Source organism: Bos mutus, chromosome 4 (genome assembly GCF_027580195.1).
Source record: "Bos mutus isolate GX-2022 chromosome 4, NWIPB_WYAK_1.1, whole genome shotgun sequence".
Lineage (NCBI taxonomy): Eukaryota > Metazoa > Chordata > Mammalia > Artiodactyla > Bovidae > Bos > Bos mutus.
Window position 1 is genome coordinate 98,061,747 of NC_091620.1, and position 24,802 is coordinate 98,086,548.

The window sequence follows — 24,802 nt, forward strand, 5'->3', positions numbered from 1 at the left end:
GAAAGTGAAGAGGAACTCAAAAGCCTCTTGATGAAAGTGAAAGTAGAGAGTGAAAAAGTTGGCTTAAAGCTCAACATTCAGAAAACGAAGATCATGGCATCCAGTCCCACCACTTCATGGGAAATAGATGGGGAAACAGTGGAAACAATGTCAGACTTAATTTTTCTGGGCTCCAAAATCAGTGCAGAGGTGACTGCAGCCATGAAATTAAAAGACGCTTACTCCTTGGAAGAAAAGTTATGACCAACCTAGATAGCATATTCAAAAGCAGAGACATTACTTTGCCAACAAAGGTTCGTCTAGTCAAGGCTATGGTTTTTCCTGTGGTCATGTATGGATGTGAGAGTTGGACTGTGAAGAAGGCTGAGCGCCGAAGAATTGATGCTTTTGAACTTGGTGTTGGAGAAGACTCTTGAGAGTCCCTTGGACTGCAAGGAGATCCAACCAGTCCATTCTGAAGGAGATCAGCCCTGGGATTTCTTTGGAAGGAATGATGCTAAAGCTGAAACTCCAGTACTTTGGCCACCTCATGCAAAGAGTTGACTCATTGGAAAAGACTCTGATGCTGGGAGGGATTGGGGGCAGGAGGAGAAGGGGACGACAGAGGATGAGATGGCTGGATGGCATCATTGACTCGATGGACGTGAGTGAACTCCGGGAGTTGGTGATGGACAGGGAGGCCTGGTGTGCTGCAATTCATGGGGTCACAAAGAGTCGGACACGACTGAGCGATTGAACTGAACTGAAACCATATTGACATAAAATGAATCAGGATAAATAATATAAAATTTAGATACCAGCTCTTTTTCTTTAAAAATGGTACTGGAATAATCCTCAAAGTAAATCACTCTGTGTTGTTTTTCTATGCCCTATTTCATTTGCAAATGGATTTTCCAGCCCATTTTTCTAGTGCTCTCTAAACAAGCAATTGTTGTATCTCAAAGTCTCAGTTTGATTAGACCCTGTTAGAATAAAATAATATCCTTAATAATAGAAACATTAACCATAATTTTTTTTCTGCATTATAGACTTGGATTTTCTTTGTGATACACTTATATTAAAGTAAAATCACTTCTCCCTCTTGAATAAACAATAAATTTAAGCCACCTGTTATGATACTCAGAATATTTGTGTAATTGTAAAAATTGCAGTACAACGTCACACACAATTTGAGAAAGTAACGCTTGAATGAAAATATTGAGTCAAAAATTAACAGATATAGCTTCAGGATAAAATAGAAAATACATTACAGCAGGTGCTTTGTTAGAATTGACAAAGTGATAATTGTGCCTTTCAAGCAGAAATAATTTATCTGTTGTTGTTTTTGGAATCTTTTTCTTTATATTTTACCAAATGTTTTTTGATCTACATTCTTGCAAGCAGTGATTAGCTTACCCAAATAGAGGATGCCAAGTGATTCAAAAATTAATTTCATGATTTATTTTCTTTTCAGTCATTTGTTATCTCTTCCTAGGAATCATTTCCATAGATAGTTCTTCCCTATTTGGAAATAAATTCAACATTTTTTTTAGTTTATTTAATAGAAAATTTTCATTCAGATATGTAATTTTTCAAAAATCATATATACTCCAAAGTAGTCTATTATTTCCTTAAAATCTAGATAATGATTTGGCCTAATGTTTAAAATGTTTGGCAAAATAATTATTACTGAGATTAATTTGGGATGGTTCATTTGTTATTGGGATTTTGTAACTAGATGTCTAACAAATAATACTTTAAAATATCTGAAATTACATAACTTTTTTCCCCTCACATTTAGACTAAGGTCTCAGAATTTCCCAAAATCTACATTACAGAATTGAGAAAATTATTTTGTGATTATCATAAATTAATTACAGTGCATATCACAGAAAATATTTGTATTTTTTAGGACATTTAAAAAAATCTTACTTTTAATATTTATCAGTCAGATATTTTTCTCTTTTCTAAAATAGAACAAAAAAAAAATCAAAAGCTATTTTGAAACATTTAGATTCCCCCGATTTAATCTTAAAAATGCCCAGGGCTAAAAATTGTAAAATCTTCCAGAGTTCCTCGAGAAACCTTAAACTTTTTTAACCTCAGAAAAATGAAAAGAATGACTATTGTTTAACACTTGATATTTTTCACTACTGCTCCTGCTGCTGCTCAGTTGCTTCAATTGTGTCCGACTCTGCACGACCCCATAGACAGCAGCCCACCAGGCTCCTCTGTCCCTTGGATTCTCCAGGGAAGAACACTGGCGTGGGTTGCCATTTCCTTCTCTGAATATTTCCCACTAACATCGTGTAATCACTTCTGTAATGAACATCTGTTTCAACCCAGAGTAATGATGGATTGGGTTATGAGAGTAATTTATAGGAGTAAAAGGGTAAAGCATTTGATTTTGCATCATCATGACTATATTTATATCAGGAAATTATAGAGTAGAAATCTTATTTGTTCCTTTTTTTTAGAAAAGATAATTGCTTAACAGAAAGTAAATTCCTTTTCAAGAGCTAGACTTTTCAAGAGTAGTCATATTCAACATGCATTAATACAAGCTTGATAAGCTGACATATTTCTCTGCTATTAATATCTATGAGATTATGAGTCAAAGTAAGAATATGGTACTTTGCTGATTGCCAGAGAATAATTATTTTTCTAAATGTATTTTACTTTTCCTTAATATAAATCCCTGAGTTACAGTTTTCATGAGCTTTCCCATAACAACTCTTTAAGATGACCAACTACAAATTTTCTCCCACCAGGTCAGCTGTCTGTCTCATTACCACCACCACCTCCAGGAAGGCCAGAGGTTGTGGTGGAGCTTATTGAGTCCAGGCTTTTCTGTAGGTGTGCTTTTAATGTTTTCCCTACAAACAACTTGGTGGGATTTCACATAGCTTGGTCTAGGCTTTCTTCTCAAGAAATCAAAGAAGAACTGAAACAAGAGACCACAGTTCAGGCATTCTCTCTTTTAGAATTGGATGGTATAAATCTCAGACTTGGAGACAGGGTATGTTCAAAAAGTTGGATTTTCTTTTATTTTCATAAATGTGTTAATTTTTAAAAATGGATTTTAAAATTGGAAGTGGGGATGAATTGGGACATTAGCATTGACACATATATAGTCATGTAAAATAGATAGCTAGTGGGAACCTGCTACAAAGCACAGGGAGCTCAGCTCAGTGCTCTGAATGACCTAGATGGGTGAGGAGGGTCAGGGAGGTCCAAGAGGGAGGTGATATATGTATACTTAGAGCTGATTCACTTCATTGTGCAACAGAAACTAACACAGCATGGTAAAGCAATTATACTCCAAGAAAAATGAAAAACAAAAATGTTAAAAAATATATATATTCTAATATAAGCTTTATCCTCAGGATATAAAGCACAATGTTTTTCTTTTAATTTTTTTCTTGGAAGTTGTGCCAACTCCGGTGATAACTGGATTAATCAGTAATCTTAGTGACTTTATATGAGTATCTGCTTTAGTAATTCACTGATTATTATCAAGGAACCCTTATGAATTTATGTCCCTTTCTTGTTTTAAAATATAATTTTATTCTGGAAAAAAGTTTCTATTTTTTCAATGATAATATCATTTATTATCCACCTTTAAAAACATCTTAAGTACAAAGTCTACAAAACACTGATTTATGTTGAGGTTTATAGAATTAATATTTTATAATGGACTTTTTCTCAATTTTCAAGCAAGCTTTTAAATTACTTTTTTCTATTATATCTTATGCACAATCTACCAAAAGTTAGAGTTAAGTATTTTAATAATTTATCCATATGTCTTCCAGAATTGTGTTGGTAAATGACTATTTGTTAACTGTATTCATAGATATTTTGTAGTGCTTCTGTCTTTTTCTTGGAGAACCCACATGTACAAAGTTTAGCCATCGAAAGCCGAGAATTTTTTGCCGGCATTAAGGTATGTAGCAGTGGGTGTAGATTTGAAAGATTATTCCTCTGGAACTGTGTTTTCCACATTGTGATCTGTGGCTGCTGGTTCCAGAACCACATCACAGACTCCATGCTGAGACCCAGGAGTTTGTATTTTTTGAGAAATAGCTCAAATAATTCTAGTGCCAGTGAGCTCTGAGGGCCTGTTACTGAACTACAGTTGGAATATACTTGCTTTTTTTTTTTCTTTCAGAAAAAAATTCTGTCTGCCTTGAACCAGAATCATGAAGGCAGGCTTCAACCAGACTGCCTAAAATGTGTTGTGGAACCAAACTGTGCCTAAACTCTAAACATTACAGCAACTCCATGAACTCTTCTGTGCATTGCTGATGTATTTAAGGGTTTGGTTTTAATTGATCTTGTTTAGTTAAAAAATTCTAGTGTTTATTGCTATCATCAGCTCACTCAGCAAAATAGGAGCTATAGAGGGGAATGCCCTTTCAAAATTATTATATCTTAGAAATAAATTATATTTTAACATGATTGCTTTACATGTTTTCTTACACCAGTTACAACCTGAGCACTATATCTGAAGATGGGAATGAATACCAGTTGAGGATAGAGAGCACAGTTCCTATTGTTTGTCCTACTGGATTCAGTGAGCTTGATCAGGAGTGTAAAATCTCATTAAAACTGACAACTGTTGATCAAGGTAATATGCTAAATCCATTTCATTATTATATTTCAAATACTAACCAGTCCTTTTTTCCCTTCAGGAAGTCACTGGAGTGCACTCATATAATTAATTATATTGCATGTTTACATCATTTTACAACTCAATCATGTTAATAATACTGGGCCAAATTTATGATTGCCAAAGCAATCTATATTGCAGTCCACATTTATCCCTCCAGGGCTCAAAGCACAAGTTAGGAAAAAAAGACAATAATAAACAGTCTCCACATTGTTATCTTTCTCTTCCTCCTCTTTTTTCTCTTTCTCCTTCTCCTCATCCTTCCACTTACTCTTCTCTTTGTTTTGTTTTCAGAGATTGAGGGACGCACTGGTCTTTAAGATCTTCCAAGTCATCCCTAATGAGGAAGGTGTGATAAGTTATGCTAAAAGTTCAAGCTTATGTAACACAAATCTCATAATGCATTCTTCCCACTCTGCTCTCTAATGTAAGCTCATGTTTGAGATGTTTTGCTTTCAAATTCTTCCATTTGAATTACTGGTTATGGAGATTGTATGACACGGTCACATGCATGTCACTGTCACAGCCACAGAGAGAGCTGAAATTCCCCCTCAGAACAAGACAGACTAGGAGAGGACAAACTGTCTATAGCAGTGACTGGGTTGATTGGGTTCTTTGTTTTTCCCTTAAGCCTCTGATATAGGGACCAATCAAGTAAAATATAAATAAAATAATTTTCAAGAGAGATTACAACTCTGTTCATATATTAATACCTTTTTCACCATAGGGCATAAAATTTTATTCAGTAAATACACCAAGTGCTATGTATCTAGGTCTTCACATCTGTATTACGCTTAATTAAATCAGAGAAACAAAAGGATAAAAATGCTAAGAGAGATTGCCTTATAGGAAGTACTCACCCAGAAAAAGAGATGACTACAGAGATAGAAAAAAAATCAAAAGAAGCTATCCCAACATGCTTAACACTCAACAGGCTTAGGTAACACCCATCTATTCCCTCGGATTTCAGGAGCAACGTAAGCAATACTTTATTTTTAAATACAACCCAGAATATGAAATTAAACCCTCTCTCTCAGGCTGTTTGACATGTCTACCTCAAGCCATTTGCTTATTGTGTATTTTTGCATAATATGCAAATTTTACTAAAGTTTATGGGGAATAATAGGAAGAGGGTGATGTTATTGACATCTTCCAAAATTGTGTTAGGCAAAGATTTCCTTCCAAGTGTAAAGTATATTTGCTTGCTCTAAATTCTTTCAACATGATAAGCACTGCTAAAATAATACAAAAACAGCCTAAATATATTCCTACATTTTAGAAGTTTATCTGTTATTTGTCAATTAAAAACAATTTTCTTTTTTTCTGGATAAAATTTATTTCATCCTGATATTCTTCATCTCATCTTCTTTAAGTATATTTTCATTATATCTCTACTCCTATAGAGCGGAAGTTGGTGTCTCCTACCATATTTCTGGGCTTTGCAGGTAGAGCTAGTGGTAATGAACTGGCCTGCCAATGCAGGAGACTTAAGAGAGCTGGGTTCAATCTCTGGGTTAGGAGGATCCCCTGGAGGAGGAAGTGGCAACCCATTCTAGTATTGTTGCCTGGAGAATCCCATGGACTGAGGAGCCTGGTGGGCTACAGTCCATAGGGTTGCAAAGAGTCAAACATGGTTGCATCTCTGAGCACACACATGCACTGTATTTCTAGAAAGACCCCACTGCTTTTTCACAGTCTTAAAAAGAACAGTACTTGGCCCTCATATCATAGACTAGGGGGAATTATGTCTGTGGTTCTATCTAAGCAAGATATATTTCATATTCACCTTAGGGAGATGGCTAAGAGTTTAGATGTTTCTGTTACTATGTATATGGGAAAAGTATATATTCCTAGGGAAACAAAATGTATGAAGAGAAAATCTTTTCAGGAACTTAGAATCCATGAAGTGAGCCTATCTCAGATGGACTTTTGGTGGACTCTATCCATTTTGTTTAGTTATACAAATTTCTAGAGTTCCTTCCTCCTCTTTTCTTTCCAACTTATTTCTGTGTGTGTTTTTTGTTCCAAGGCAAAAAGCACCTCAAGGTTCTGAATATACTGGGACATTTAGAAGGTGAAAAGAGATTGAGGATTTATTTCTGGTGTGGAATTACTTAGTTTTGATTTTTCTGTTTTTAAAAATGATGAACTCTGTATCAATAATTAAATCTGCTTAGTGAACTCTATTTCAGTAATCATTGCTATCCCTCAACAATGGATAGATAGAATGTAAGTTCAAGCCCTAAGATTTATCTGTACCCAAGGCCTAAAAGAATTAGAAAGAAAAAATTAATGATGTTTCATAGTGTTAGAATTACATTGTTTTCTTTACAGAAACAAAAATAAATTTTATATTGCTTCTAAATTATTTCCAAGAGCATATGAATTTATAACCTATGAAAAATAGTAATATGTATGTATATATGTTTACACACATGTTGATTAACTATTTGTAAAGATCAGGTAGAGTTCAATAGCTTTGGTTTATTCAGACAGAAATTACCAATATATTTTTAAGTAAGAGGAAATAATTTAAGAATAAATTCTGAATTCACTGTTCTATGTTATTATGGATTTTGGTTGGTAGTTTCTCTTAGGAAAATTTTCTATGTATTTTTAACTAAAATAGGTACAGAACAGCTAGGCTTAAATTTGGCACTGTCTTCCCGTCGCGTGGACCTTCGTCGGACATCATCCTGTGCTAACGGAACCTGCAGCCATGCTTTTGTCTACTATACTGCAGTTACACATTTTTCACAAGATGGGAATAGAGTCACAAATATTGTAGTAGAACCTATAGTTCATGAGAATTTCCTGTGGAACAGCTATATTCCAGACAGCATCCAGGTTTACAAATTATAAAAACCTTTTTATAAACTAAGCTTTAAAAATATATGTATTTTATCACTATACCTTATAAACTTTTCATCTCAAAATTATTTAATGAGCTATTTCAGTTTTTAAATGATTCCTACCTTAATAACTATGATAAAACAGTAGCTAATTAAAAATTCACTGTTTGTTAGAAAATGTATTGTATATCTCTAAATAACAATTAATAGTAATATTTAGGGAAAATTTCTTTGCTTTTAAGATCAGAGTGAAAGATGTCCCAACTGCTTACTGCTATTCATTTACTGATCCACATATAATCACCTTTGATGGCAGGTAGGTTCCTGAAAGCTTTCTCCTTTGGTAGTTTGTGTTTTTCTTGGATTTTGTTGCTTTGTTTTAAACATTATACTTTTTCTTAGTCCTCTTCACTGAAGGATTAAAAAGGAAGGCATGTATGGACATCACTGTTTTGTTTCTAAATATTTGTTCATGTGAAATGTTTTTTGCCCTAAAATCTAGTTCTTTTTAAATATACAGAATAATTGTGAAGCTGAGTTTGTAAAAGTGAAGATTCTTATAAATACAGTAATTTTAGCTCGACCATTTACTTATCATAATGATTAAATTATCTATTCTAGAGATATGTACTGTATCACATTTCTACATGATATTGAAGTAATAATATTGAATGTTTAGGTAAGATGATTAAGCTAACACATATAATTATTTTAAAAATTAACCACTTCTAATTCATTGCAAGAATACTCAGGGGAAAAACTGTTGTAGCTATCGTGAATATCTGGATGTCTGCCTTTGGAACTTAAACTGAGCAAAATGACCCAACAGTAACCTAAACTAGCTTGCTATTAATACCTGAATAGAAGGATTTAAACTCAGTTATACTGTTTTGGGAAATACATGATTTTAAGATGTTGCTAAAGAAATAATAAGAATACCTCTTCATTGAGTCATAATATTCTTTGTGATAGAAGGTCATTTCTTCTTTAAAAAATTATAATGTGATCATTGTTAATAAAATTATTTAATATCAGCAAGAACATGTAGAGCCCCTCACCAATAACAAGTGAAATTCCAAAAGTCTGAAAAGGTATTGAAAGGTTGTAGGCGGTAACCCACATACAACAATCTTTTATGATTATAATTAAATTAAATTAAATTCTTTATGATTATAGCTAAACTTAGAAGCTTTAGTGGAAAAACCTGGAGAAAGCATAGTGGCTATTAATTTAATTTGTTATCATTCAACAATATTAACCATGTAACAACTAAGTGGCAAACCACACTCTTAAGTGCTGGAGTATGGCAGTGCACAAACAGACAAACGTCCCCTAGCCTCCTGAGGCTTACGTTTGTATGGGTGGAGAGAGACACACGACAAAGTATGTAGTGTATCTGAGGGGAAAGAAAGCAGTGTCACAAAGAGAAGGCTGAAAGTGGGGACTGACTGAAGTGATGACACAGAAGAAAAATGCACTGAGAGAGATTTGGGTGTTTATTACTACCTTGTTTCATTTAGTAATCTACAAATAATTGTTGTGATGTATAAAGCTATTAGAATACAAATTTTCCATTCTTGCATCAAAATATATTGAATGCATATAAATACATTTAATATGTATATTTAGTTTATAACATACTGTTGTGATATTTTATACCAATTCTTAATGCAATTGACTTCTGTTAATGATATGCTTTATAAGAGTATGTCACGTGATTTTGAAGTCCATGTACGTCAGTGGGACTGTGGAAGCTTTCACTATCCTGTGTCATGTAACTGTGGCTTTGTTGCCAAAGAAGAAGGTGATGTAGTTACTTTCGATATGTGCAGTGGTCAGCTACATGAATCACAGCCATATTTATTTGCAAAGAGCCAAGATGTAATCAGCAATATCAAGATAAGTGAATCTTAGGAAGAAAAGTCATAGTATGTATGATTCTTCACTGTTAAAAGTATTTTTTGTTTTTTTCTACTGATTTTGGATTCAAATCTGAATTTCATCTATATTAAATTAGGTGCCATTATTTTCCAATGTTAATTTTTTTAAGAAAATAACTTACCAATTAACACTGATCTCAGAATACATTTTTTTCACTTACCACACAAATAGACACAACAAAGTTCAAACTGTCAAATCTAAGTGCCTTATTTTAAGATTTCAGTATGATAACAATGGATTATTCATAAAAAATATTTTTATAACATCCAGTAAACAGTATATTAGGCAGAGATGAAATACATAATTAAGAATAAATATTTATGAGTAACTATTTTTGAAATGAATACAGATGATTCTGCTTCAGGAATAAACTGATAGATACATGAAAGAGATTAGAAAATCAAGAAATAGACCTAAGGTTATATATTTTAAAATACTACTTAATATCTGTGAACTGATTATTTGTATTTTAAGGTCACCTTCCCTTCATCTTCCAAAAAAGTAAATTCCAGGTGAATGAAATTTAAAATTTAAATCAAAGTAGTAGAAGTTGCCAGGTCCAGCACAGCAGGTGAGAAAGACCTGAAACGGGGGCAAGCACCATAATGAAAAAACAGACCCATATAATTTGGCAAGTGGGGAGTCAGGGGGCCATCCTGCTGTCCATGGCAGGAAGACAAAATGGCTCCTTCCAGCCCTCACTTTTATTGGCAGAAGTCACATGAGATCATTAGGGAATAGCTATACTGGGGAGTTTGATTAGCGCAGGCTCTGCTGTTGATCAGGAATACAGGAATAACTTGTTTTGTTTCCATGGAGACGGACACAGGGGTAGGCAGTGAAGCGGAAGAGAGAGCTCTTCCTGACCCAAGAATGTCAGGTTAGCATGCTTACTAGGACAATCACGAGGGCGCGGTTTGCCGCACCCTTGAGTCATGGGGCAGGTTCTGGTCTCTACTCTGCCAGGCTGCAACAGAAAGTTTAAGTAAATGTTTTTATAGCATTGAGATGAGTAAGAATTTTTAACATAGCTTTATATATTTGAATTGTCATTAAAAACCAAAATGCAAATCAAAAAGGGAAAATACTGTTACATATAAAGCATAGTTAATATAGAAAGCACTCATACATCACTAATATAGTCAGCACTCCAATTAAAATGAGAAAACAATATAAATAGGCAATTCACAAAGAAATAAAACTAATATACCCAGAAGTACAAGTAATCAACAAAAATATGAAAATGTCAACCTCATTAGTTTATCAAAGAAATGAAGATCAAACACCTCTCATGCAAGACCAAGTGTAGACCATGTAGTTACAGACTTTCCAGAGAACATATGTATTATTCATATATTATGATCTGAACCTGTGCATGCCATTTTTTCAGGAAATTTTAGTTCTGAAAATTTGTCAAAGTAAAATAATCAAGGATGTGCAGAACCCTAGTGATACTCATTATATTTTTCCAAGAGGGAAAAAGTACAATTAATCAGTGATGAATAAACCATTTAACCAAAACCCTAAATATAATGCTGTCACATAATAGAACGTTTTGTACTCATGAAAATTTTGGAGTAAATGTGGATTTATTGACAGGTGAAGAAGATATTAATGAAATGTAGGAGAGGTTTACAAAGCACTTGCATTAAGATATACTAGCTACCTCAGATTGAGTAGTACTGTAAAATTTGTTTGCTTTTGTATTTTTCTGCAGTGAACATTTAACTGATTTCATACAAAGGAGAAAAGCTCTGTTTTTAAATTTAAAAGTTTAAAAGGGAAGGAGAGTCAGACAAACAAAACACAGGTGGTGTGTTTTCAGTGATCTTCAACACACACCAAAGCGCCTGACCTGGGAGAGGGCTGATCCTCCTGTGAGGAGGCTCATGGATGACATAGGCTTTTAAGATGATTCAAGAAACCCCCTTGCTCCCATTCCCAGTTGCCCAAGCAACTTTCTGGTATAATTTGGCTTCTTATTCTATTTACCTACTGACTGCAAGAGAATACTGATTACCCACAGGAATCTGTTCTCTTCTGGAATTATATTTATCTGTGTAAATTAATTACTCGGCAGTCTAGCTCTACATGAAATAATTATTATCAGAGATATTATTTTGGAAACATTATCCTCAACATTTCTAGCTGTTTTAATTGTATAAAATATTTGCTTTAGTGTAAATTATTTAACAAAAGGAGCATAAACAAAATATCTCAGTGAAAGGATCAATATGGAGATTAAACTTCAATATATAAAATATATAAAGATAAAACTTTATATTTTGCTCATTTTACTAATATGCTTAGTTTTTTTTCTAATCTGTCTAAATGGTACTCATTATTTTGTCCCAGTAAATTAGAGGAAGACATTAGAAAGTCAGTTTGATTCTCATAATCATTAAACCAATAACTCCTGATTTTCCTCCTACCACCACCAACCTGCTCTTTTCCATCTCAGTAAATGCAAACTTCTTTCCTCAATTGTTCATGTTAAAAACTCATAGTCACTTTGACTTTTCTTTTTATATCAAGCCTCATGTTTGATCCATCAGAAGCAAATTCACCTATAGTATCAAAGAATTTTATCTCTTTCCCTGCTACCAACTTAGTCCAAGCCACCATTATCTCTCCCTTAATTATTTTAGATTCTCTTAAAGTTTATTCTTCATGCAGTGATTCCTTTGAAATGTTAAGTCAGACTGTACTTTTCCTCTGCTTAAATCCCTTTGTTGGCTCTTCACTTTCAGAGTAAAATTGGCAGGCCCTATATAGCTTAGAAGACTGTGTATAATCTGAGACTCCTCTCTCACTGAACTCATCCACCATTCCTCCATAGGTCATTACTTTCCAGTGTTCTCTAGTGGAAGCTTACTGTTCCTAATAAAGGCCAGCCTGCTTCTCCCTCAGGACCTTTGGACTTATCACTCCCTCTCACTGACACATTCTTCCACATATCTTCATGACTGACTTCCTTGTCTTTTCTATTCAAATATCATATTATCATATAAAATCCTTCCATGGTCATTCTAAATAAAATAGTTTTTCTCACACAACCCCATAGAATTTATCTCCCTTAATGCATTAATAGTTAATATACATTTTCTCCATTGTCTTGAAAATATACTTTTTCTCCACTGTCTTATGGGATACACTTCATATTTATTTTTTCTTTTTTGTCCTCTCATAATAGAATGTAAGTATCAGGAAGGCCAAGACTATTTTGTTCATGATTATATCTCCAACATGTAGAATAACAGCAGAAAAATAGAAGTTGCTGTGTAAACATCTGAATATATAAAAGAATATTATTTTTCTAAATTTTCATAAATATTTTAGAACTCTAAATACAAATAGCAGGATTTTTATATCCTATTGCTTTTAAAGTTATATTCACGTAGATCTTGACAGTTCTTAAAGGATTCAATGACTTTATGCATTTATCTATTTTAATAGATAATGCATTTATCTATTTTAACCACTAGATCTTACTGATAGAGATAATGAATAATCTTACCATGACCAGAAGGAGAGAAATACCATAAGAAGGTCATCTGACTCTGACTGATAAATTATTTTCTCCTACGACTGAGAAGTATACCTAAGATTATGGTATCAAGTACGATAGCAATAATACATAAAAATAGCAACAATACTGGGAAAACAGCATGCACAAAATTTGATAATTCTTTCCTAAAAGTTATGTAAGAATTGTTTTTTAATTTAATACATTGCATTGCTAAATACATTATCTTATTACAAGGGCATTTTTTCATAACCTATTTTTATAAGAGCATTTTTTCTGTAACGTGTCTCTATGACATAAACCAAATGGCAAAAGCAAAACATACACAAGGTGGCAGTAATTTGTTAATACTTGTATTATTTGGTATCAAATATTATTAAAATATTAATTAAACCTGTATAATTGGGCACTGATAATATCTGTAATGCTATTTCTATTGGCTGAATAGTAGGTAGTACTTCTTTTAATACTAGATTACTGTTAACATGTAACTGTTTAATTAATGTGCTAAATAATATTGGGGATAGACTTTAAAATATTATTTTACATATGCTTTTAATTTTGGCCTTGAAAATAATTTTTTCTGGAGTTAAAGAAAATATGTTCTATTTTTTTAATCATTTTTTTCTGAAGACAAGGTTCCTGAGATTATAGAACTTGAGAATGCTGGATTCTGTAATATTTGAAAATATAACTGTGTGATGGTGAGAGTTTTTGGTCAAGGTTTCAAAGAATCACCTTCAATTAAATGTGAAGTTACTAAACTGAAGGTATGTTAATTATAATGTCAAAAACAATTAAGTTCATGAGTTATTCAGGTTAATTTTCTTTAGTTTGGAGTATCAATTAGCAACATAATCTCAAAGGATGTCATATCCTCAGAGAGCTGAACAGGAAAACTGTTAAGTTGCTTAACCATAAAGCTTCTCCTGTTTTTTATCATTTTTATTGAGGCATTAGCTCACTATTTCAGTCTCAATAAAAAATTAAAATAATATCAAATGATATCGGCGTCTTTATTGAAATGTAAAAACACAAAGAATGGAGGTCATTTTAATCGAAGACACTTTGTTTAAATTACAGGATTTAGAGATATGAACAATTCCCTTTTGCAAACCAAAAAGTTAGGAATAATTGTGCTCATCCTTTATATTTCCCTTAATATGGATTTCATATGGGAAAATTGCAAAAAAAAAGTGTTTTTCTTTCTTGAAGCCACATAAGACAGACATGGTCACTCAGTTTTAATATTAGTGCATCAAATTATACTTTATTTTTGATGATATTTATATGATCTTCCTTTTATTTGTGGAATTTTAAGGAGCATTTTAAATTTAGAAAGTACTTATTACGTTGGGTAAGCTAGAAGCTTACAATAGTAAAACATAATTTAGCATTTTTTTTTACTTTTCTCTCAATTCATTCTGAGATTGAGAATTTAAGGAGGAAATAACTTTTGTATGTGTCTTTGTCAAATAGTTATACGTAAGAGTTATGCTTATTGCAAGATTTTGAGTAGAGCCTTTCCAAATGAGCCATGAAATATTTTAACCTCAGTGAAATAATAAGACATGTAATAGAAAATGTAATATATATTATTTCATTCACTTTAGTGTTGCTCACGAAAGTTGTCATTATATTGTTCTTGGCAGAATAAACCACATGTTATCACCACATCATACCACATCACATCAAATGTGATCATCACAGTCCAATTAAGTGATCTGATGAGAGAATTTTATAGGTTTATATTCTCTTGGAAAGTACATTTTGTTCTTTCAGATATACTTTTTACTGTGATACTTCTTCTCATACAACTTCCCTCCTTCAAATACCTGATAAAGAGTATACTCTGGAATTCTCTAACTCTATACAGAACTATAGGAAAATATATATATATAATATATATATATATATTCATTAACAAGAATCAAAATTACATACATTAACTATTTTCTTTCTCACACTGTTTAGAATATTTATGTATTTTATTTGTAATACTGTTGGATTTCTTTTTATAGTATTTGTATTCCACTTTGAATTTCCTTCACACTCTGGTTGATTTTAGTTATACACTTATTTGGAAGGTATGTGATATATTATCGTGGTTCTAATAGTTGATGCCATACAAAAGGTATACACTGCAGAGAAGTGTCACTTTCTTCTCATCCTTGTGTTCCTCTCCCCATTGCTCCTTCTTTCCATCCTGTTCCCATCCATTTTCCAAAAGTATCCATTGTTTTCTTAGTTTATTCTTATTGTATTTCTTTTGCACAGAGGAGAATGTAAATTTCTTTTTTCCTATGAATGGTAGCATAATACAGATGTTCTGTTTTACTTTTGCAGTAGTCATTTTTAACAAGTTTTTGTCTAGAGCTCCATCCACCCAGTCATTTTCTTCATTCACCCTAAAAGCATCTAGGACTTTACAGAATCCAATTTTTAAGAACTGGATCACTTAAGTGATCCAGAATTAAGAATCCCGTCACTTACTGATAGGATTAAACTTAAGTTGCTATCCTAGAAACAAATGACCCTTCATGATCCAGCTATTGTCTGTTTTTCCAGGTGTGAACTCCTGTACTCTAGGAAAATCCCATGCTTTTTCCTGCATTACTGTTTTTTCACATGGTATCCCCCTCCAGGCTTCCTAAATGGCACTCATCTATTTCTGCTCCCAGTATCCAAAAGGCAGTCTCCTTTTTCACTTTCAAGAGAAGTGCTGTTCCTTTTTTGAAGCCTTCCTTGACCACGCTAGTTAGACTTAGCGGCTTCTTTCTCTCATTACACCTTATTTGAATCTTGGTTATAACAATAAGAAAGTATTTTGTTTTTCTTTCCTCTGTGATCTCTTTCTTTTAGAATATTCTCATTCCATATGAAAGAAAGTGAGTGTTAGTCACTTAGTTGTGTCTGACTCTTTGTGACTCTATGGACTGTAGCCCACCAGGTCCATGGGATTTTCCAGGCAAGAATACTGGAGTGGGTTGCCATTCCCTTCCCCAGGGATCCAACCCAGGTCTCCTGCATTCAGGCAGACTCTTTACCGTCTGAGCCACTAGGGATTCCATACAGATACTCACAAAATACTGTTGAATGGAAAAGAAAGAGAACCCTGTTTATTCTTCATTTGGAGTAGGCTTTCTAAACAGAAGAGTGGAAATAACCCCTGTATTCCTGGTCATTGCCTGGAGTCTTGTTTCAACACCCAAAACCAAAACAAGAGTCCATACATCCATCTAAGTGTCAATATCATGACTACCCTCTGATGATTGTTGTCATCCCCCTCTGCTGGAAGGGAATCACTGATTTATCTGCTAGGCCAGACTGTACACAGTCCCTTAAACATGGAGATGTGTTATGGGGCTCACTCTTTCAGCAAGATAGCTTCTGCTAGCCATGGACTAGTATGTTCTTGCTTTTTTTTCCTGCTGACCTGTAATATTGAAACATCAGTATACTCCTATTTCTGAGCCCTTAAAAACATTCCAAGGCATAAACTTTTTAAATATCTGAACCTAAATTTTAGTAATAAAATATATCCTTGTTCTGTGTTGTTATGTAGCCAGAACATTATTCTTGCTTTACTTCTTTAGATACCAAATGCAATTCAATACTGAAAAATAGTATTTAAAGTTTAAGTATGATATGACGTTGAGTTATTAAATGTGGTGAATTGGTTAGAATATATTTAGTTTTAAGTTACATAAATTGAACTAGCTTGAGCAAAATGATATTATGAGGAAAATGCATTTTTCACAAAACCCCAATAGGAACCTGACTGCTGAATTCTCAGGAAAAAAAGAATTAAACTTGGGACTTAAACACCATGAAGACTCAGTTTGTCTGCATTTGTATGTGTGTGTGTATCTGTCATGGTCCTGCTTGTCTCTGTTTGTGAGCTTCATTTTTCCCTTTCACTAGGTATTACCTTTCTCCAAGAGTGATAAACATGGCCATCAACAGCTCCATAGCTTTTTATCTTGTAACTCAAGCCTCCAGGCTGGCTTAACATCCTCTATGGTACGAAGTTAAAACATCTGAAATAAGCATTGGCATAGCTTTGGTCTACCTACGGACCAGTCAGATGTAGTCAAGGGAGGTGGGTCATGTAAGAAAATGAGAAGCCCTTTGAAAACCATGTATATGGAGGCAGAAAGGGCGGTTTCAAGTAGAAGATGGGGTCAAGAGAAGTGAAGGATTTTCTGGGTAGAAAACCAGTCTGCTATGTATCAACTACATAGTCAAAAATGTTTCTTCTTGCTACAAAAGTCATTACTTGGGATCCATTATTTATGGCTAATATTGGTAAGTTATTTGATTTGAACCCATAAGAAGTGTGTGAGTCATTAAAAGCAATTTATATCAAATTAGGATGCATATGTATTCTGAATAAAACTGTCAATGTCAGTTTTCTTTCTTTATTATGCATTCCATTATACCAGGCACATATTTTAAAATTAATATTTTGGTTATATGCGACTCACTGGCAAAGCATTTCCATGATCTAACAGAGGTTAATTGATTTTTCATTACGCTTTCAGTTTAATAGCAGTAAATGGGTCCCTGAAGAGGCCCTCTACACATACACTGTTTTTCAAAACAGCAGGACTGTTGATTGTCAGTTGCCTGCTGATGTTCAGCAGTCTAGTACCATAGATATAATGAGTGATAAACCAATCATGAAGTGGCAAATAAAGGTAAAAAAGAAAAGATATCCTCATATTTATAAATAAAATATTTATGTATTAAAATTTCATAATGAATTTATAATATTATACTTAGAACAAATTATCTGATTATAGAACTACATATATCTTGCAGGTATCTAACAATAGTTATAGGTTCAGTAATCCCAAAATAATGATCATATATGATGGAGCTTGTCAAGTTAGTGGTCTCTATGAAAAGGACTTGTGTACTAGATCAGATCAGATCAGTCGCTCAGTCATGTCTGACTCTTTGCGACCCCATGAATCGCAGCACGACAGGCCTTCCTGTCCATCACCAACTCCCGGAGTTCACTCAGACTCACGTCCATCGAGTCAGTGATGCCATCCAGCCATCTCATCCTCTGTCGTCCCCTTCTCCTCTTGCCCCCAATCCCTCCCAGCATCAGAGTCTTTTCCAATGAGTCAACTCTTCGCATGAGGTGGCCAAAGTACTGGAGTTTCAGCTTGAACATCATTCCTTCCAAAGAAATCCCAGGGCTGATCTCCTTCAGAATGGACTGGTTGGATCTCCTTGCAGTCCAAGGGACTCTCAAGAGTCTTCTCCAACACCACAGTTCAAAAGCATCAATTCTTTGGCACTCAGCCTTCTTCACAGTCCAACTCTCACATCCATACATGACCAAAGGAAAAACCATAGCCTTGACTAGACGAACCTTTGTTGGCAAAGTAATGTCTCTGCTTTTGAATATGCTATCTAGGTTGGTCATAACTTTTCTTCCAAAGAGTAAACGTCTTTTAATTTCATGGCTGCAGTCACCATCTGCAGTGATTTTGGAGCCCAGAAAAATAAAGTCTGACACTGTTTCTACTGTTTCCCCATCTATTTCCCATGAAGCGGTGGGACCGGATGCCATGATCTTCATTTTCTGCATGTTGAGCTTTAAGGCAATTTTTTCACTCTCCTCTTTCACTTTCATCAAGAGGCTTTTTAGTTCCTCTTCACTTTCTGCCATAAGGGTGGTGTCATCTGCATATCTGAGGTTATTGATATTTCTCCTGGCAATCTTGATTCCAGTTTGTGTTTCTTCCAGCTCAGTGTTTCTCATGATGTACTCTGCATATAAGTTAAATAAACAGGGTGACAACATACAGCCTTGATGAAATCCTTTTCCTATTTGGAACCAGTCTGTTGTTCCATGTCCAGTTCTAACTATTGCTTCCTGACCTGCATACAGATTTCTCAAGAGGCAGGTCAGGTGGTCTGGTATTCCCATCTCTTTCAGAATTTTCCACAGTTTATTGTGATCTACACAGTCAAAGGCTTTGGCATAGTCAATAAAGCAGAAATAGATGTTTTTCTGGAACTCTCTTGCTTTTTCTATGATCCAGTGGATGTTGGCAATTTGATCTCTGGTTCCTCTGCCATTTCTAAAACCAGCTTGAACATCAGGAAGTTCACAGTTCACATATTGCTGAAGCCTGGCTTGGAGAATTTTGAGCGTTACTTTACTAGCGTGTGAGATGAGTGCAATTGTGCGGTAGTTTTGAGTATTCTTTGGCATTGCCTTTCTTTGGGATTGGAATGAAAACTGACCTTTTCCAGTCCTGTGGCCACTGCTGAGTTTTCCAAATTTGCTGGCATATTGAATGCAGCACTTTCACAGCATCATCTTTCAGGATTTGGAATAGCTCAACTGGAATTCCATCACCTCTACTAGCTTTGTTCGTAGTGATGCTTTCTAAGGCCCACTTGACTTCACATTCCAGGATGTCTGGCTCTAGGTCAGTAATCACACCATCGTGATTATCTGGGTTGTTAAGATCTTTTTTGTACAGTTCTTCTGTGTATTCTTGCCATCTCTTCTTAATATCTTCTGCTTCTGTTAGGTCCATACCATTTTTGTCCTTTAACGAGCTCATCTTTTCATGAAATATTCCTTTGGTATCTCTGATTTTGTTGAAGAGATCCCTAGTCTTTCCCAGTCTGTTGTTTTCTTCTATTTCTTTGCATTGATCGCTGACGAAGGCTTTCTTGCTATTCTTTGGAACTCTGCATTCAGATGTTTATATCTTTCCTTTTCTCCTTTGCTTTTTGCTACTCTTCTGTTCACAGCTATTTGTAAGGCCTCCCCAGACAGCCATTTTGCTTTGTTGCATTTCTTTTCTATAGGAATGGTCTTGATCCCTGTCTCTTGTACAATGTCACGAACCTCAGTCCATAGTTCATCAGGCACTCTATCTATCAGATCTAGGCCCTTAAATCTATTTCTCACTTCCACTGTATAATCATAAGGGATTTGATTTAGGTCATACCTGAATGGTCTAGTGGTTTTCCCCTACTTTCTTCAATTTCAGTCTGAATTTGGCAATAAGGAGTTCATGGTCTGAGCCACAGTCAGCTCCTGGTCTTGTTTTTGCTGACTGTATAGAGCTTCTCCATCTTTGGCTGCAAAGAATATAATCAATCTGATTTCGGTGTTGACCATCTGGTGATGTCCATGTGTAGAGTCTTCTCTTGTGTTTTGGAAGAGGGTGTTTGTTATGACCAGTGTATTTTCTTGGCAAAACTCTATTAGTCTTTGTCCTGCTTCATTCTGTATTCCAAGGCCAAATTTGCCTGTTACTCCAGGTGTTTCTTGACTTCCTACTTTTGCATTCCAGTCCCCTATAATGAAAAGGACATCTTGTTTGGGTGTTAGTTCTAAAAGGTCTTGTAGGTCTTCATAGAACCGTTCAACTTCAGCTTCTTCAGCATTACTGGTTGGGGCATAGACTTGGATTCCTGTGATATTGAATGGTTTGCCTTGGAAACGAACAGAGATCATACTGTCATTTTTGAGATTGCATCCAAGTACTGCATTTTGGACTCTTTTGTTGACCATGATGGCCACTCCATTTCTTCTGAGGGATTCCTGCCCACAGTGGTAGATATAATGGTCATATGAGTTAAATTCACCCATTCCAGTCCATTTCAGTTCGCTGATTCCTAGAATGTCAACATTCACTCTTGCCATCTCTTGTTTGACCACTTCCAATTTGCCTTGATTCATGGACCTAACATTCCATGTTCCTATGCAATATTGCTCTTTACAGCATCAGACCTTGCTTCTATCACCAGTCACATCCACAGCTGGGTATTGTTTTTGCTTTGGCTCCATCCCTTCATTCTTTCTGGAGTTATTTCTCCACTGATCTCCAGTAGCATATTGGGCACCTACTGACCTGGGGAGTTTCTCTTTCAGTATCCTATGATTTTGCCTTTTCATACTGTTCATGGGGTTCTCAAGGCAAGAATACTCAAGTGGTTTGCCATTCCCTTCTCCAGTGGACCACATTCTGTCAAATCTCTTCACCATGACCCGCCCGTCTTGGATTGCCCCACGGGCATGGTTTAGTTTCATTGAGTTAGACAAGGCTGTGGTCCTAGTGTGATTAGATTGACTAGTTTTCTGTGAGTATGGTTTCAGTGTGTTTGACCTCTGATGCCCTCTTGCAACACCTACTGTCTTATTTGGGTTTCTCTTACCTTGGGCGTGCGGTATCTCTTCACGGCTGCTCCGGCAAAGTGCAGCCATTGCTCCTTATCTTGGATGAGGGGTATCTCCTCACCGCTGCCCTTCCTGACCTTCAATGTGGTATAGCTCCTCTAGGCCCTCCTGCGCCCGCGCAGCCATGGCTCCAAGTCACTCCTCTCGTTGCTGCCCCTGGTCTTGGGCGTGGGGGCGTAGGGTAGCTCCTCCCGTCTGCTGCCCCTGGCCTCAGGCTTAGGGGCGAGGGGTAGCTCCTCCCGGCCGCCGCCCCTGACCTCGGACGTGCAGTAGCTCCTCTCGGCTGTTCCCGTGCCATCGCAGTCTGGTACTCTCGGTCGCCTCCCCTGACCTCGGGCGTGGGGTAACTCCTCTTGGCCGCCGCCCTTTGGGCATGGGGTCCTCCCGGCTTCTGCCCCTGACCTCGGACGTGGCGCGCCCGTCGCAGCCGCCTGCGCTATGCCGCGCCCGTTGCAGCCGCCAGGTATGTAACTTTTCCATTATTTTCACATTTGCATCATAGCTTTTTCATTTCCTGTGCTGCTGGAATATTAATGTAAGTTTTCACTTTCATATCACAAATACTAATAGAGAAAAGCCTTCTTCAAGGTTATTCAAGATTAAATCAAAATTGTTCTTCTGCCTATAACTCCGGTTAAAATGGCTGAGTTTCTGCCTTAAAAATTTTGAAGTGACAGGTTTACTCCTGAAACATCAAAACAAGAGGTTCAGGTTGAATTTTCTTTCCTACACACATTTTAAAAGTAGTAATAGTGATTTTCCAATAAAATGCTGCCTTATGGTTACTTTATCTTCTTTGTGGCAAATGACATGCATTTAGACAGAATTTGTAAAATGTGAAGGTAACACTTTCAAAGGGAGTTTCCTGTGGCCACTAAGCTCATTGAACCATGCAAATATCTACCATTTAAGGGATAACAGAACAGCACAGCCTGGGCTGAAACTTCTCACCCATATCCTTTTTAATCTATATCCAGTCCACTAGGCTTATCAACAGGTTTCTTTTCTATGTCAGTTGCTGATTTAAGTGATACCATGTGTGTAATATCACCTGGCTCTTCAGAACTAAGAAGCATATAAAATAGTTTTCATGTATCTGTTGTTCGGTCACTAAGTCATGTCTGACTCTTTGTGCCCCCATAGACTGCAGCACGCCAGGCTTTCCTGTCCTTCACTATCTCCCAGAGTTTGCTCAAATTCATGTCCATTGAGTTGGTAATACTATAACCATCTCATCCTCTGCCTCCCTTTCCTCAGATTTTTAAAATTTTCTTCTTGAGATTAACAATCAGATCACATCAATAAGAAATTTCTGTTTTTGAGAAGTTGTTTGATTTTCTTTCCCTCCAAATATTACATTTCCATATGTCCTGAAATAATTACTCTTCAAATGTTGTTATTCACAGTTGTTTTAACCTCTTGGGGCTATTTTGTTCTCATTTTTCTGCAGTGTTCCAAGTGATGTCAAGGAGATTTGGTAGAATGAGCAAGTTTATATATCCTGGACAAAATTTGATCTTCTTCCCAAGTTAAAAATGATTTCTACATTTATGATTACTTCTTTGCATGTCAGCATTTCTCTCCACTATTTGTGTAATAGCATCCATTATCAAGTATGGATGACTATGCCAGGGATCTAGTTTACTCTTGCCATGTTCAAAGGACTAGTGGGCTCCTGGAGGAAGGGAGAATAACTATAAACCAATCTAATTCCTAGATATGCAGGGGAAAAGAGTCTGTTTTTATTTGTAAATAAAACACTTCCTGTGTGAGTTTAGCAGTAAAAAGAAAGAAAAGTGATGCTTTATTCCCATGTTATTTATAAATTTTCTTATTCCTTTCATATTGATCAGTTCCATTAACACATAGAGGAAATTATTTGTTTTCTAAGATGCATTTATGATCAGAATATACAAAAAAATGTTTTCTAAAGTGAAAAAAATGTTTGCTAATCAATACAGACTTATAAATTGCATTTGTTGGAATCATCAACATATATGTTGCTTTCTTTTATGTATTGTGTATTTTTTTCCCTAAATACTAACTAGTTGTATCTTGATTGGTGTTTTCCTTTTTAAAAAATCTCCATTAGGAAAATGTTTGCATTATCAATGGACTCTGCTACATTGAAGGGGATAAAAATCCTACCAGCCCTTGTTCAATTTGTAGACCTAAAATTTCAAAATTTACATGGTCATTTTTAGAAAGTAAGTTATTCTTTTTAATCCAAATATTTAAAAACAATTTAAAATCATGGGTTACATAAATGTTTTTTTAAGATGAATACTGTGTAATTTAGGATTTTTCTTAATTGCATAATTTATTTTGCTGCAAGGAAATATAAGATGAAATGTTTTCATTATATATAATCTCTATGATTGCAGTACAATAGATATGGGATTTTTATTTTAATATGTAATAAAGAACACAAACCCAGCGCTATTATTCTGTGACATTCTGAGCATAATATTGGGTATGGATGATTTCTGGATGCTTTGTTCCACCTAAAAAAACTACCCAAATTATAGTCATGTACCATATAATTTCTTTACTTCTTTAAATATAGCCATGTATGATTCGATATAGGTGTTTCTCACATTCTCTTTTTTAATAAGGCCAGGCATCACAAAATACAACAAGATATAATTACTCCCTGGTCCCATGTAATTTTATCTAAGGAGTCATAAAGCGTTATATTTACATAGTGCTTTGTAATGTCACCATGTACGTTATTGAAAGTGCAATTTTCATTATTGTGTTAGACCATATGAGTCATTGCTCAGGTGCAAGACTTGGGATATTATGGGAAGAGTAGAAATGTGGGGAAGAATTTAGTGCAAGAAATAAGAGAAACACAATGTAACTTCTGAATTGGTGTCTTTTTTTAATGGCCTTGTTATGACTGATTCATCATAAATTCACAGTGTTCAAAGATATAAGGGGCATTGAATTATCTGTTCCAAGACCCCCATATTGAAAGGTGGGGAAATTAAAATCAGTCAGTATTATAAGGACATACAGGGGCAAGTTCAGTTCAGTTCAGTCGCTCAGTCATGTCTGACTCTTTGCGACCCATGAATCGCAGCACACCAGGCCTCCCTGTCCAACACCAACTACCGGTGTTCACACTCAGACTCATGTCCATCGAGTCAGTGCTGCCATCCAGCCATCTCATCCTCTGTTAACCCCTTCTCCTCCTGCCCAATCCCTCCCAGCATCAGAGTCTTTTCCAATGAGTCAACTCTTCGCATGAGGTGGCCAAAGTACTGGAGTTTCAGCTTCAGCAACATTCCTTTCAAAGAAATCCCAAGGCTGATCTTCAGAATGGACTGGTTGGATCTCCTTGCAGTCCAAGGGACTCTCAAGAGTCTTCTCCAACACCACAGTTCAAAAGCATCAATTCTTCGGCTCTCAGCCTTCTTCACAGTCCAACTCTCACATCCATACATGACCACAGGAAAAACCATAGCCTTGACTAGATGGACCTTTGTTGGCAAAGTAATGTCTCTGCTTTTGAATATGCTATCTAGGTTGGTCATAACTTTCCTTCCAAGGAGTAAGCGTCTTTTCATTTCATGGCTGCAGTCACCATCTGCAGTGATTTTGGAGCCCCA

General features: G+C 35.5%; 1 protein-coding gene across 1 annotated transcript in view; it reads left to right on the plus strand.

The window, feature by feature from the left end:
• VWDE (von Willebrand factor D and EGF domains) overlaps positions 1-24,802 on the plus strand; it is a 99,692-nt gene that overhangs the window by 12,374 nt on the left and 62,516 nt on the right. Inside the window, 11 exon segments of the mRNA XM_070368862.1 lie at positions 2,751-2,998; positions 3,833-3,924; positions 4,461-4,606; positions 7,278-7,495; positions 7,743-7,851; positions 9,194-9,409; positions 12,090-12,130; positions 13,603-13,737; positions 17,512-17,667; positions 17,792-17,914; positions 23,281-23,445. Coding sequence (XP_070224963.1) covers positions 2,751-2,998; positions 3,833-3,924; positions 4,461-4,606; positions 7,278-7,495; positions 7,743-7,851; positions 9,194-9,409; positions 12,090-12,130; positions 13,603-13,737; positions 17,512-17,667; positions 17,792-17,914; positions 23,281-23,445 — 1,649 coding nt within the window.